Source organism: Ascaphus truei, chromosome 8 (assembly GCF_040206685.1).
Source record: "Ascaphus truei isolate aAscTru1 chromosome 8, aAscTru1.hap1, whole genome shotgun sequence".
Lineage (NCBI taxonomy): Eukaryota > Metazoa > Chordata > Amphibia > Anura > Ascaphidae > Ascaphus > Ascaphus truei.
The window spans coordinates 11634080-11649187 of NC_134490.1; the positions used below are offsets into that span (position 1 = coordinate 11634080).

The 15108-nt window shown below is 40.7% G+C and overlaps 1 protein-coding gene across 23 annotated transcripts in view; it reads right to left on the reverse strand.

Moving 5' to 3' along the window:
• Positions 1–15108, reverse strand: part of LDB3 (LIM domain binding 3) — a 154935-nt gene that overhangs the window by 37300 nt on the left and 102527 nt on the right. For 4 of the 23 annotated variants that reach the window (XM_075610532.1, XM_075610533.1, XM_075610540.1 and 1 more), the window contains 5 exons: positions 11362–11397; positions 9923–10141; positions 5918–6091; positions 4181–4291; positions 2004–2147 (listed from right to left, as the gene is read on the reverse strand). In XM_075610532.1, the coding sequence (XP_075466647.1) occupies positions 2004–2147; positions 4181–4291; positions 5918–6091; positions 9923–10141; positions 11362–11397 (684 nt within the window). The remainder of the gene's footprint in view (positions 1–2003; positions 2148–4180; positions 4292–5917; positions 6092–9922; positions 10142–11361; positions 11398–15108) is intronic. The other 19 variants (XM_075610541.1, XM_075610536.1, XM_075610547.1 and 16 more) reach the window with 16 other exon arrangements.

Consider the following 15108-nt stretch of genomic DNA (forward strand, 5'->3'; position numbering starts at 1 on the left):
TGCAACATAAACAGATTTGCCATCAAACATCACATTATTTTAAAATATATATATATATGATTCCTAATTTGAAATTGCCCAATGGCAACTATTACTCGCGAGCAACACACATTCCTTTGGCTGGGATGTTTAGGGGTTGAGCACTAACAATGCAGTGATCCTACAGATGCAGTGATCCTACAGATCCAGTGATCCTACAGATCCAGTGATCCTACAGATCCAGTGATCCTACAGATCCAGTGATCAGGGTAAAGTTATAAAATAGGAATGAAAAAAAAATCACAGCGGCCGTGACCAAGATAGAAAGGGAATCAAGCTTGTCAAATAAAATATATATTTTAAAAAGATGCTATTACTGTAGGAAGAAAAAAAAAAAACATTGTGTTTGAAATCATTAAAATATATATATATGTTCCAATTAGATCCTTATTCTATAAACTGCGATCCACTGCAAGTGCACGGAAAGCCCCACTAGAAAAATACAATTTTATATATATATATATATATATATATATATATATATATATATATATATATATATATATACTGAATATACGGATGTATTTAATATTAGGGCCATATTTACTAAGCAGTCTTCTGCCATAAGACTTTAATGGGCTGCAAGCTGTTTTCCAATGCTACAAAGTGTCTCATGGCAGAAGAAAGCTTAGTAAATCTGACCATATAAGAACGGTGGGATATTCCCAACCACTCTTCCTGGATCCTCGCAGTCTTGGATATATTTAAGTTTCTATTTTTGGCCTCCCAGGTAATTCAAACCGCTGTCAACTACGTCATTAGGATGCCCTCGGAAATCGGAACAGACATGGGCTTCACCCGAGTGTCCTCACGATGTCGCCAGCATTCGCAGCACCTTTGTCAGTAATGTTGCCGGGTTGCTATATTTGGGTCACGGAATTGCCAAACAAAAGTGAACTATCTCCAGTTATGCTCCGACAGCCCTCCTGCCACATATTACGCAGAAAAACAATACATCCATGAGAAATGGCTGCTTTAAGTCACACTTGATTTTTTTTTAATTTGATTCCCTGGCGTCAAAGGATAACCTTGTGTGAACCAACGTGCAAACTTCGAGCCTGAATAAAATTTCAACCAAAACCCAAGAAAAGGCTCATCTTCAGATTCATTTTTTTTTTTTTAAAAGAAAGCAGGTGAACATTTTAAAGTTTGTGAATGAAAACCTAAAAACCTTTAAAAAAAAGTCCAAAGTTTGAAGAAAAAAAAAAAAACCCTCAATCAATACATTAAATAATTTAAAATCCAAAACACTCATGAAAGTGCCCACTTCTATTTCAACTCCTTAACTGTAATTGCTCTCACCGCCTCCAGGCGGCAGCAGGCATCTGTTACCATGAAATAAATAACTCATTTGTTGAGTCTACCGAATTAACAATGAAAATAAGTATGATTTGATAGGCAGCTTAGACTTGAAAAGCAAGTGGATTTGGGGCCCCAAAACATTGGTGAGCACACAATTCCTACAGTTCTTCTGCTACAAAGAAGAAAGACCAATGTTTCATACCCAAACGGGTGGTGTTAAGTTGTGAAATGAGACTTGGTAACAACAAGATGGGATGACGAGGGCATTATATGAAATAGAAAACAATAACATTTCCAGAAGCTTCTTGTTAGCCAATATTACTAAGCAAGAAAAAAAGAAGCCATTTTAGTTGTCAACCTCACATCGGAAAATACCACCAGGAACACACAAGCGGTGTGAGACTATAAGGACTAGTCATTAAACCGTGATAGTGCTGATTGGGGCACTATTACACGGAAACTCCCATTCAAGTCAATAGGAGCTGTACCATAGCACCCCGCACGGCACTATCGCAGTTTAATGAAATACCCCCTATACATCCCACTTAAACCCCTTGAGTGCTGCAGGGGAAAAATAATGCATGGCACCGCCATCAGCTGCTTGCCCCTGCAGCACTTAAGGAGTGGAACGGTTAATATCCAGCCGGCTACTGTCGCTGTACCTCTGGTATACTTTTCTTGGAGGAAATGTGGCACCAGATCTTTTGACTACGTTTCTCTTCTTGAGCAGCGGTGAAGTAGTGAATATAGGAGAAATATAAAGTGCTTCCAAAGCCGGCGGCAGCAAGGCAAACTTATATTTTTGTCTACCCGAGGAAAAAGTTGAAGAAGAAGAAGAAAGAAAAAAAAGACCGTCAGGAGGTGTGGCTGTGCTTCCCAAGATGTTCTTGTGTGCTTGATTCACATAAAGATGCATTTGTTTAGCATCCTGAGATATCAGCGGTCATATATACACTTTGAGCTTTTAAAAAATTATCAGTGTCGAAGAGACACAAAACAGGAGGTTTGAATGAATGTAGCTTTTTTTTGTGTGTACATTTTTTTATACTTGTGGTATCGACACCTGCAGAACCCCACAAAGGGACATGAGATCAGAGTAAACACACCTTAGCAAACACCACAGCAAACGGATTTTGGATTTTTTTCGAGACGACATTAAAGGCATTAGATCTTGGTTTCTAAGAGGGTGATCCCTTTAATGTCTGCCGTGGTACAAGATGTACAGGGATGTGTTGTAGAACAATTTATCCTATGTCGAAGAAGGTCATTCTAGTAGACCTGATTGGAGTAGCCTATGTAACGTTTAAGAGGTTGATCAAGATAAAGTTTTGGGGTGTAACCAAGGGGACTAGGCATTAATGCCGGGGTGGAAACTCCAGTCCTCAAGGGCCACCAACACATCAGATTTTCAAGATGTCCCTGGTTCAGCACAAGTTTCGACTGAGCCACTGATTGAGCCACCTGTGCTGAACCAGGGATATCCTGAAAATCTGGCCCTTGAGGACTGGAGTTGCCCACCCCGGCATTAATGTGACACCTATGAACAAATGACCCCAATACTGCTAATATTGTATATTGCTTAGTCTGCAGACTGTTTATAATGAACAATCTGAGAGCCCACAGAAAAGGGAAGGTATGTTACAGAAGGAATGGTCTATTTAAATACAACTTCCGGGTAAGGGCACAAGACCTCTTTTATGATCCTTCATATATGAAACAGTTTCATGTTAGAGAACTAAGAAGCATTGCAACCTGGAAACAATCTATAGTCTTTCTGGACCAATAAAGATACCAGAAGTACACTTGTCTGGGTATACAGTACCATGATCCCACGCAGCAGCGGAAATACCAAAGGAAAATTACGTATTAAGAGACATATAAACCATTTCTTCTTACAGAAAACAAAACCTGTGAAGCAATAAATGAAGAAGTTAAACGTTGGATTCAGATGAAATGCAAAGAAAATCAGATTAACCCTGTATGTTTTGCTGCAGTCTTCACGGCTGTCCATTCTGCTGAGGAAGTAAATCTTTAACACGTAATAAAATTCATATGTTTTTCCCACCTTCATCATCATCTTCTACATGAATGCCTATTACTTATTACATTATACCAGTGGCTCAAATACTAAGCCTCCAAACCCTTCATCACATTATCTGCATCACTACTTCATAGGCTGCGCTTATTGTGCCGGCGACAGCGACGTGACCTAGCACCAAAACAATTGCGTTGCCGCCGTCACGTACGCTTATAGTAAGAGCGACGTAACGGAGCGACGGCTTGGTCGCGATCTCTGGAAGTCATCTCAATTTGATTTTTCCAGCGACCGTCGCCTGACGTCGCCGACGCCGGCCCTATAAGCGCAGTCATACACATTCTCTTCTCTCAGACTTTGTAGACATTTATTTAAACAAGCACAAGGCAACCGGTCCACAGATAAGGCCCATATTTACTAAGCAGTTCTCAGCAGTGAGACACCCTACAACCCATTTGAATGAATGGCATGTAAGGTGCCTTACGGCTTAGTACCTCTTAATAAATATGGCCCAATATGTGGTAGTTATCCGGGAAATTATCCTGGAAGCCGCCATTTTTACTGTGACCCACAGAGTAAAAATCTACTATATTATTATATTCTTCAAACACCTTCATTGCTTTTGCTCCCAAGTAACTTCTAGATTAAACAGATAGTTCTCATTATGTGCAAGATGTGTGCCATTGGACATGAAGCCACTGTGGCTGGTACAGGAAGCCATGGCCGCAATAAAGTGTGGAGGGTGAAGAAACTGGTGCACAGGGGGGGGGGGGCATACGGAGAAACAGAGAAGCAAATGTATACCTAGACTGCGCGGAAATGGCAGAAGATATAGTGGAGGCTGCAGTGGTGATGTTCTTAGCTCCCGGGTGGGCTTTGGTCTGTGAAGGAGAGATGCTGGTCGCTGTGGGACCTCTGCAAATAAGCATGAGACATGAACTGGAATTGAAATAATGAATCTCTTCGCCACTAGGGGGACTCCAACTCGCTGCAGGCCCCCCGGGAACGTGAGAGTTAAAACAAAGCGTTAGCTTTAGAGGATTAAGGTGCAGTCCCACTTTATGGATCTCTGAAATGTATTATTTATTTCATGTTTTATTGGTGTGCAGTGTGGGAAAGGTATTGATGTTATATTTATTACGATATTAGTGTGGAGTACAATGAGAATTTGGGAATATGATTTATACCCAAGTCACTGAAACTATAAGCAAAAACACATATACAGTATACAACATCCTATTTATTCACTTAGGAGGGAAAATACTAATCTTTAAAATGCTGGCCCTATTGCTTTTTATAATATATACAATGTGCTCACTGGTGCTCCTAACTGTACCATTAAACATAACTTGAATGAAGGTACAACCTTGAAAAAGCTGGATAACTTGTTAAATAACTGAGCGCTTTCAATTTACAACTGAATATACATTGCTAAGTGGAACTGCAACGTTAATGAGCACAAGGAATTAATTGCACATATTTCTACAAAACACAACGTGGACGTTTTAATAAGTTAGATGGGGGAAAAAACGCGACAGTTTGGCTTCTTGGACATCTGGAAATAGAATAGAAATGGTCCCATTAATGTTGAGGACGTGTAAGAGTTATGGTAAGTCGTGCAGTCTGCGTCCTACTGTCAGACCTCAGCCACAGTTACTCTGACTGACCAAGGACATTCCCACAAGATGAGAAGGTTTATTTCCTCTATTACATGTGCTACAGAGCTGATCACTTGCATGCTCTGTGGCATTAACACAGTCAACACCTAACCCCTGTAGTAAGTGAAAAAGTAGCACAGGCCAACACCACACACACCCCTAACAACATGTATTTATATCTCCACGTGACTCACAGCTCCTTATTCTATATAATGAGGCAGAATAACACCGTTTCCGAACTACAATGTATCAACTGTCCTTCACTTGAACCAAAGCTAACACTTTGTTAGCCTACTTCTCACCACACTGAATAGGGCCTACAGCAGGGAGGCCAACTCCAGTCCTCAAGGGCCACCACCAGGTCAGGTGTTAAGGATATCCCTGCTTCAGCACAGGTGGGCTCAATCAGTGACTGAGCCACGTGTGCTGAAGCAGGGATATCCCTAATACCTGGAATGTTGGTGGACCTTGAGGACTGGAGTTCGCCACCCCTGGCCTACATTCTCTCTTTGCCAAGTGCAATATGTTAATACCATGCAGTGCTTTAAACATCATATATACAGCTGGCTTTAATAACAGGTTCAAGCAGTATTTTTTAACACTTTAAAAACCACTGTAATGAATGGCAACTTTGGCCATTAACGTTTTTTGGGGTGTGTGAACTTGCAGCTCATTTAAGATATACATTTCCTGCTTCAAGCAGCCTGTACAGGTAAAACTGGCCTGGCGCTCCGTTTTGCATTGTGAAGTGCCAAGCTGTTTGAAAAATAAATACAATACACAGACAAAAAAAGTGGCTGCACCCAAGGGTGGGAGAGAAATCCTTTTCATTCAACCTCTCACCAAGTCACACACACACAGAGTAAAAGCAAAAAGGCATTACCTGAGGCTGGGAGCTGAGAAAGAAGCCGGTGCTGAGGCGGGAGCAAGAGCAGGTGCTGGTAGCAGTGATGTGGAGATTTGCGTGGTGTAGTGCTCAGCGTAAGCAGTTTGGGTTGCAGAAGCGGCCGGTATAGCAGCAAAGCTGTCAGGCTCTGGTGCATGCTCACCTGGGCTACTGGGTAAAGTTACACCGCGTAAGACAAGAAGAAACTCCCCAAAACACAACACACTTAATCCCTTCGCTGCCACAGGGGCCAGCAGCTCTGACAGCGAATGGGTTACAAAGCTGCCAGTCCACCATCTGCAGCATTTTCTATCCAGCACACAAAATTGTAACCCAGCTCCCAAGTCTACTTATCTTACATAATATGTGACTTCTAAAGAAAAAGCAACGTACCCCGTAACCCTCAAGCCCCCCACCCCCCCCCCCCCCCCCCAACAGGTCAGGTTTTCAGGATATCCCTGCTTCAGCCCAGGTGTCTCAATCAGTCCCTGCTTCAGCACAGGTAGCTCAATCAGTGGCTCAGAATTCAACTAAGCCACTGATTGAACCACCTGTGCTGAAGCAGGGATATCCTTAAAACCTGACCTGTCGGGGGGGTCTTGAGGACTGGAGTTGAGAACCCCTGGGTACCCAATGCCAGGAATGCCATGTTGATTTTGCGTATATAGTTCTGCTTGATACACAACTATAACAGCCCCCACTCCTAATGGTTGCTGTTGGGGAGTGTCGAAGTGGACTTGAGGTTAATGTGGCAATTGTAATTAATGGAAGTCTCCAATTAATATTTGGGGGTTTCTGTTTTAAAAAAGATAGTTAAGGTTACGTGTTTAAATATGCAGTCACACTCTATATTATAGCATGTTAAAAAAAAAGCAGCGATCCTGACAAATTAACCTACATTTGTTTTTTTACAGCATTAGAACTGGGGGAACAGAATTCCCAAGATACTGAACAGTGTCGTTCCCGCTGGGCATTTAATAGGCTGTCCAATAGGAAGCTGCCACGGATTATATAGCAGCTTTCTATTGGCCCACGAGATTTGGTGGCCATATTGAACTCCTGAAAGAGGAGCATACTGGTTAGTATCTCAGGAACATGGGGGTCCCATGAGCTAAAAATAATGAGGTTCACCTCTGTATGATACCCCCCCCCCACCCCCCCTCCAATACTGTAACAAAATCAATTTAAAAAAACGTTCAAAAACAGGCAGCAAAGGATTTCTGCTTTATTCCTCCGGAAATCTGGTGACATGAAACGCTGCATTTAATGAGTGACGCAGAGCAGGGAAGCAAAAAAAGTGCAAAAAAAGTGCAAAAAAAAAAAGCTGTAAAGAAATAAAACAATTAAGCAAAATAAACACGCATCCTAATCCTAAATTATAAGCGAGCCTTCTGCCAATTAAAAATTACTGCATGAAATAACATACTCTCATACCTAGTACAGTATCAGCACAAAGACATTGCAAGTATCCCGGCGACGTTGTATTACATCAGCTCCCAATGTTATAAAACGTGTAGAGCGTACGTACTGCAACGGTGAGTTAGACTGAATAACATTCAATCAAGTATTTCAATTCAGTAAATTGGTTTACTTATTAAATCACCCTATTTAATTTTCTATTTAATTTTCCTAGTTGGAAATATGATATTTTAATTGATAAAATAAGAAGTCTTCTGTTTGCACGGTTGAAAAACAGAAGGAAACGTATCTGCATTTTTTTGTAGTTAAAGAACATAGAAGTAGTAGATACAGTACGTCAGAGGTTTGTTTCAGTTTTTCATCGGAAATGGCTGCCGATCCTGCTGTTTATGGTGAGAATTTTGACAAAAACCTTCAGAAATGAACATTGTTCAGCAATGTTTGTGTAATTTATAAGCTGCAGTGCTAATTGGAAAGGTAAAAGAATACCTTTGCATGTACAGTATTGGAACACTGTGCATGCGTTTTGTAAAACCATTAACTTGGAACAATGCATTCTTTAACCATACAACATTTCTGAACAATACATTAATTACATTGCAATCAGTTATCAATCAATAATGGCCCGTATTTACTAAGCTGCGCTATGCCGTAAAGCAGGGGTGTTCAACTCTAGTCAACAGGTCAGGTTTTCAGGATATCCCAGCTTCAGCACAGGTGGCTCAATCAGACTTGATTGAGCAACCTGTGCTGAAGCAGGGACTGATTGAGCCACCTGTGCTGGGGCAGGCATATCTTGAAAACCTGACCTGTTGGGGGGGAGGGGTGGGGGGACTTGAGCAGCCCTGCCATAAAACACCATTCACCACCAGAAGACACCTCAGAGCCTATTTAAGTAAATGGGACATAAAATACCATATTTAATGAGCAGTGGTATTCCAAAGGGCACGTTCCAGTGCCAGAAAGCACCTTAGAAAGGGAACCTATTAATAAGGGGAGCTGGAAAGTGTCTCGGGGAATAGCAAATAGTGAGTCAATGTAGCTACATTTGCATGGTGGGATTAACATTCCTTTTAAAACATGGGGCTGGGGGTATTTAAAGTTGACTGTGGTTATTCACAGGGCTAGAACAGGGGTGCTCAACGTCCATCCTCAAGCCCCCCCAACAGGTCAGATTTACAGGATATTCCTGCTGCAGCACAGGTGGCTCAATCAGTCCCTGACTCAGCACTAGTGGCTTAATCAGTCCCTGCTTCAGCACAGGTGGCTCAATCACAGGCAGCGACTGAGCCTCTGGTTGAGCCACCTGTGCTGAAGCTGGGATATCCTGAAAACCTGACCTGTTGGTGGCCCCTGAGGACTGGAGTTGGCCACTCCTGATCTAGAGATACTGCGAAGCCAGAAGCACAAGAGCATTGTGAGCAACAAAGACGGCAGAATTATTTGGACATGCCGAAAGCAATAAGAGACGATGCGTTGTAACTGCGAGCATCAGAACACACATCACGCTGAATGTTTCCCAACTTGGGTGTTGCCACAATCTGGTTACAAATTTTTTTTTTGGACAGGTAAAAAAAATTGAAAGCAAAAATATATATACTAGTTCAGTTTTCAGTAAAACAGTTCCCAAAACCATAAAGAATCTCTTAATTTGATCATTCAAGGCATAGAAAGAGCAAGGGCGACATACACAGAGAGAATGGATCTCTGCCACAATAACTATTCACGTGGCAGACAAGTTCTTCAGCTAGCTCTGTACTGTATATGAAGAAAGTTCTGGAGAAGAAACCAAACCAGTATATACATAGAGATTTACAACCGTACATACCCCAATGCACTCCTGTCCCTCTCTGGGAAATGTGTTTCATTCATCGTTCACTTATGGTAGTCAAAAAGGACTTCTTGCCTCCGTGTTTATGAGCTAATTAATATGTATTAAAACAGAACTCCAACTATAGATGTGATAGAGATGAAGTGCTTTGAGGCATCTGTAACATAAGTACCCTGTATCTGCTACTTATTGGCCTTACTAGAAACAATATCCAAGTCTTCAATTTGCAACTCCAAAAAGAAATGATCGGAAAATGTTCCACTGGTTCACAGTTATGGTGCCGGGTGGAACCACATTATAGCTATTACTGCAAGAAGAAGTCTGCACCTTTACTGGTCCATTCATGGAAAAAGCAGCAAATTACCAAATGTTATTGACATGAAACACTCAGGATTCCTTCCAACACCACCAACCACTCAGCTTTCCCCCCTAAAGCACTGGTATTAGAGTTTGAAATCAGACTGGTAAAGGGAATGGCTTGTTGTGTGCTACTGTCAGCGATGCCCTGAAATTGACACCATAATTGATATTCACATGTGAAAATAGTGCAGTGTATGTTGAGTCAGGAGTCCCATCAGTGACACTTTTTACTTAATGACAGAAATAAACAGAACTATTACAATATCCTATTTCCATTTCCATATCTGCCAATTTACCAAGGGGGGTGTCCAAAATTTGTTAGGAGCATATTACCACAAACCTACAAGCTACAAAGCATGTTGGTTAGGAGGTTAATCTGTGTTACATTATACCTTTTATAGGTGGATGCAACAGGGGGTGAGGGTTTAAGCACTTTCTGGCCAGTGCTGGTATAAGTGACTTGTCTTGGACTTGTATTGGCCCCAAACGTCACGGAATAACCTCTGGCGGGTACTGGTTTGGTTTGGGCACGAATGCCATCCATAGTAGCTGACTTAGAAGGATGCCAAACACCTGAGCTGACACATTGGGGCACCGTAGCACCTGCAGGGCTGGGTGACAGAAATTACAATGTGCTTTGTGTTCAGCACATTCTGTATAGAAGGCAAATGTTTGACTGTGACAAAGAAGAAGCTCAATAGGTGATAAAAATGCACACTTGAGATGAGTTACCAACTACAGTGGACAGCTTTTGACCATTTCAATAGATGTTACTTCACAACTGGTGCTCTAGAAACACGTCCCAAAAAAATGAATATAATCTAAATAACGTCTCCTGTATGTAACAGCAATCTATTGGTAATTAGATTTAGCAGAGGCAGTTTGCTGCCCTTATTACCTGTTGCAGTGCTCACTCATGGACAATTTTCTTAGAAACCTCAGGAAATATTGGGAGTTCTATACTCATATTTTAAAACAGTGCCGGTGGCTTTCTTCCAAAGATGTACAATGTAGTAATGCATCCATTCCATCTTCCGTGTGTAACCAGTAAAGCATGTTGGGCCATATTTACTAAGCACAAGTGTCATAAGACACCTTAAGCCTTACAGTCCTTTCAAGTCAATGGATTGTAAGATATCTACCAGCACCAGAAGGTGCCTGATGGCAGAAGACTGCTTAGAATATGTGGTCCTATATCCATATCATCTGACTGATGTGGATATGAAAGTGTGAAATGATGCAGTATATCCATAAACTGCAGGAACCGCACAGTAAACGCGTTCCACCACCGTGAACAAAAATGATACAATTACACTAAAATACTATAGCAACTAACATGGTGGGTGAAGAAGAGGTTTTATTATGATTGGGTGAAGGAAAAGTCTGAATTTCTGCTATTAAGAAATGGAGTTTCCAACTCCAAATAGAAGAATTGGAAATCAGATAGAAAATAGCATTTCTAAATAACTGCAGGGCTGCAAGTTTGGTTTAGAAGAGAATAGATTCATTCAATTGATTTGTCGAAAAACATATTTTTTCATAATTAATTAATAGAAACAATAGCACCCAATCTGTAGCTGTGTGTGATGGTCATGGCAATATGAGCATCTTTTTGGCCTTCTTATCATCACAGACCTCATTTATTTAGTAAATGTGCAGATGCGCTGAGGAACTCGATCCAGTTTCCAAGCAACATTGAATTATTCACTAAAGCGCAGTCGCCGTGACGCCAGCTACTCACCCGTGCTACTCTGTTTTATTATCACAGATCATTTCATAATCTCTCTTTTGCAAGAATATGTAGGAGAACAAAATATACAGCAAAAGTTACCTTGTTTCAGCAGATTTGGCAACATTTTCCTTGCTGCTGTGAAGGAAGGGGACACGGTGAATGAACTGCACCAGGGGGTCAACCAGGATGGATTATTAACTGTTCGGGCAGTGGCCTCCCGCACCGAAGGGGTTAATAACGATGGCGTGTATGAGAAGGGAACCCAGACTGTTAAAGGTGTATGTTTTTGAAATGGTGGCAACCATGACTCACTCAATTCACCAGGGTAAGATGTACTCACAATTTGTATCTCTTTCTTTGGCTTTATGTTATGCTTAGACATACTGACAGACTCACTATTATTGATTTTAATTAGAGTATTGCTTACATGCAGTACACTTAAAGCAACAATCCCATCTTTGTATACCTATATGCAGTGGTCGACAAATCACCAAAAAATCTACTCGCCGAACAAAAAAATCTACTCGCCACCTAGTACCACACGTGTGCTGCTTGGGCCAATAGGAGCTCGCCACGATGTTAAATCCACTCACCCGGGGCGTGCAAACGTATAGGTTTGTCGAACACTGCCTATATGTATATATATATTTTTTTTTTTGTGTTGGAACCAGGAGTCCTCGGGCGCTGAACCATGTTATTTTTTTAGCTTATTTGCTCTGGGGACTCCCTGTTACTTACCAATGTAGCTGCTAGTGTTAAAGTTTCCCCCAGGGAAATCAAAATGGCTGCCAATTCTCATGGGTCCAGAGAGCCGCACCCAAGAGTTACGCCACTCTCAGTAGCAAGTAGGAGAAACAACAACAAAAAACACAGCAGGTCCTGCGGTGAAACAGGAAGCCGGTATGTTATCTTCTGCATCTTCCTATTAGACGGACATTTACATGTCCAGGACATTGACAACTGCACCAGTAAATATCACAGGCACTAGGTGGTCCCCGGAGCTAAAAATAATGTGGGTCAGCTCCGGAGTTCCCCCCTGGTTCCAATGCTGTAAACAATATACGTGGAATAGGCATGATTGCTATTTTAAGCTGCCACTAAAATGTAGCTGTGTTCCTCATTCTAATGTAATATACAATAGTTTTACTGGTGTCATTGAAGAGGCAAATAAAATAGAAAATGTAGATAACAAATAAACAATGTGATGAATGAATATCCTCCACCTTCAATGTTTTGGACCCAAATAATTTTTTGTGCTCTGAACATTATGGTACCATGTAATATAAACGGAGAATAACTATTGAGCCTGCATATATATGCTGTATAGTAATGACCCTTAAATGTAGCAATAGGAACTAGCTGAGAAATCAGACAATATTACCACTGGCAATTCTGCAACATTAACATTTCTAAGTTGACCCTATTTAGAAGAGTTGAACCCTAATACAGAATGACATCTTTGTGTTCCCACATACGCACTTCTTCAATGTGCTGTGAATAGCAGTTAGAGGCTTCCCTGAGATGGACAAGCGGCTTAATAGCCACCCACAGAGGACCCATACAGCCATACTCATTTCCATCGGCTGTTAGTGGTGAGTTGGGGTTTATGGGCCCACATATCAAGCTCAGATTGGCGATCGTGGAGTTATATATATATATATATATATATATATATATATATATATATATATATATATATATATATATATATATATATATATATAAACACACAGATTTGACCCAAGAAGAGTCATGCATGTTATACATTATATACTTCTATGCACCTGCTGATGTGTTTTCTTAGGACAACAGTATAAGAGAGTGGTCTGATTAATTTGATTTAAATATATATAAAATATATATACATATAAAATCAAGCACACAGTCTGGCCTTTATGGAGTTAAATTGATATCATGTTGTGTAGAAGACAATGTATTATGATACTTTGCTTTGATTTGTTCCACTTAAGTCTGAAGCGATATGAGAGGAATGTACACAATGTGTGTGTTTCTGGGAATTTTCAGTCTTCTAATACAAGCTTGCACAGTTGCATTGTGGGATTGGTTTCTAAGGCCCTTAGTCTATACACTCTTAAGGTGTCATTTGAATAGACCTGTTCTCTCTAACATAAGAAATATTTTTTAGTGTATTTAATAGGGGCCTAAGTGTTGTTTTTTTACCCCATTTTGCCAGGTTTGAGTTTGTGTACGTCACCTTTGAATAAATATGAAGTAATGAACAGAATACTTTGCACTCGATGACTGCATAACACTTATAAAGTGTACTTGATACATTAATCCCTACATCTCTAATGTGCTGCTCCTTATGCATTCTGTAATAGGCTGTTAGGGAACCAGCCCTTCAATTTTCCTCTATGGAGATACAAAGATAGATTAAGTTTCCCTGTTGACGTTGCATAACACATTATTTTCCACCTTGGCTTGTGGTGAGTCATGGATTTCATTGCAATGCCGTACACAATGTGAAGCTGAAGTGGAATGGAGAGATTAAAAAGTGAAAAAAAGAAAGAGGCGTTAACACAATAATATATCAAGAACCCCAAAGTCCATGCAAAATAAGTTAAAGATCACTCTCAAAGCAAGACAATCAGAAGCGTGGCTTGTGTCCAGTGGAGCAAAGTGTTCTTAGAGAACTTCAGGACAAGGCAATCAGTTGGGGTCAGGCTTCTAGCAGCATTAGGCCTCTAAGTGTTTTGTTATTGTTTTGCCCCAGCCCATTCTACATCATTATGGCAACTAAAGCACATCTTTCACCTATAGAGCATGTGTGGGGTACTGTTGAATCATGGTGGCAGGGGAGTTTGTGAGGGTTAAAAGAGAGAAAGAAAGGAAAATGGGAAGAGGAAACAAAACAGAATACAGAGAAGAGAGCGACACACACAGACAACAATCCAATGTCTTGGAGGGTAAGGGACACAGAAAGCTGAGTTATTAGTTCAGGTAGTAATGCTTTTTCATGCCCTTTTGAATCCTTCTCAGTGGTCAAAGTAACTATACAAAGAAACCACTGTTAGAGATGCAAAGAAATGTCCGAGAGCTGAGTTTCCTACGTTTATAATCTATATTTTGAGCTTGTCTTTATACGACGATGTTCAAAAAGCATTTTGAGACATAAAATATTTATCATTTCGAATGTTTAATTCTTGCTTATTAACAACTACATTTTAGTTTTCATTTTTGGACATTTTCACTAACAATTTCCTGTATTTTTTTTTCCAACACGAAGATTATTATTCCATATTCTTTCTGATTTTTTTTCCCTTTTAAATAACATATATATTTATATAAATATTTACCTTTTTTTAATTTTTTTTTTAACTATGATAAGGAAATGGTACATCACTACTGCTGTAGTGTAGGGGGCCCAACTCAGTCCTCAAGACCCCCCCCACCCCAACAGGTCAGGTTTTTAGGATGTCCCCAGCTTCAGCACAGGTGGCTCAATCAGAGTCTCAAAGACCAAGCCTCTGATTGAGCCACCTGTGCTGAAGCAGCGATATCCTGAAAACCTGACCAGTTGGTGGGGGGGGGGGGTCTTGAGCGCAGGAGGTGAGCCCCCTGCTGTAGTGGATAGCAGGGCAATGCTACAATCAAATATATATATATATTTTTAAGCCTAGAACATGTAAATGTGACACCTGCATGTTTGACCAGCAAATCAGGTATCAGCAGCACTACAGTATACTTAGGGGCCTATGCAGAGAGCAGCGCTTTTTAAAATTGGAGAGGGGAATAAAAAGTAGGTTTAATGGAGAGTTTTATTCTCCATATGCAGAAATGGGCGAAATCCGCTATTTTTAGCATTACTGCATGTGGAGAATTGTA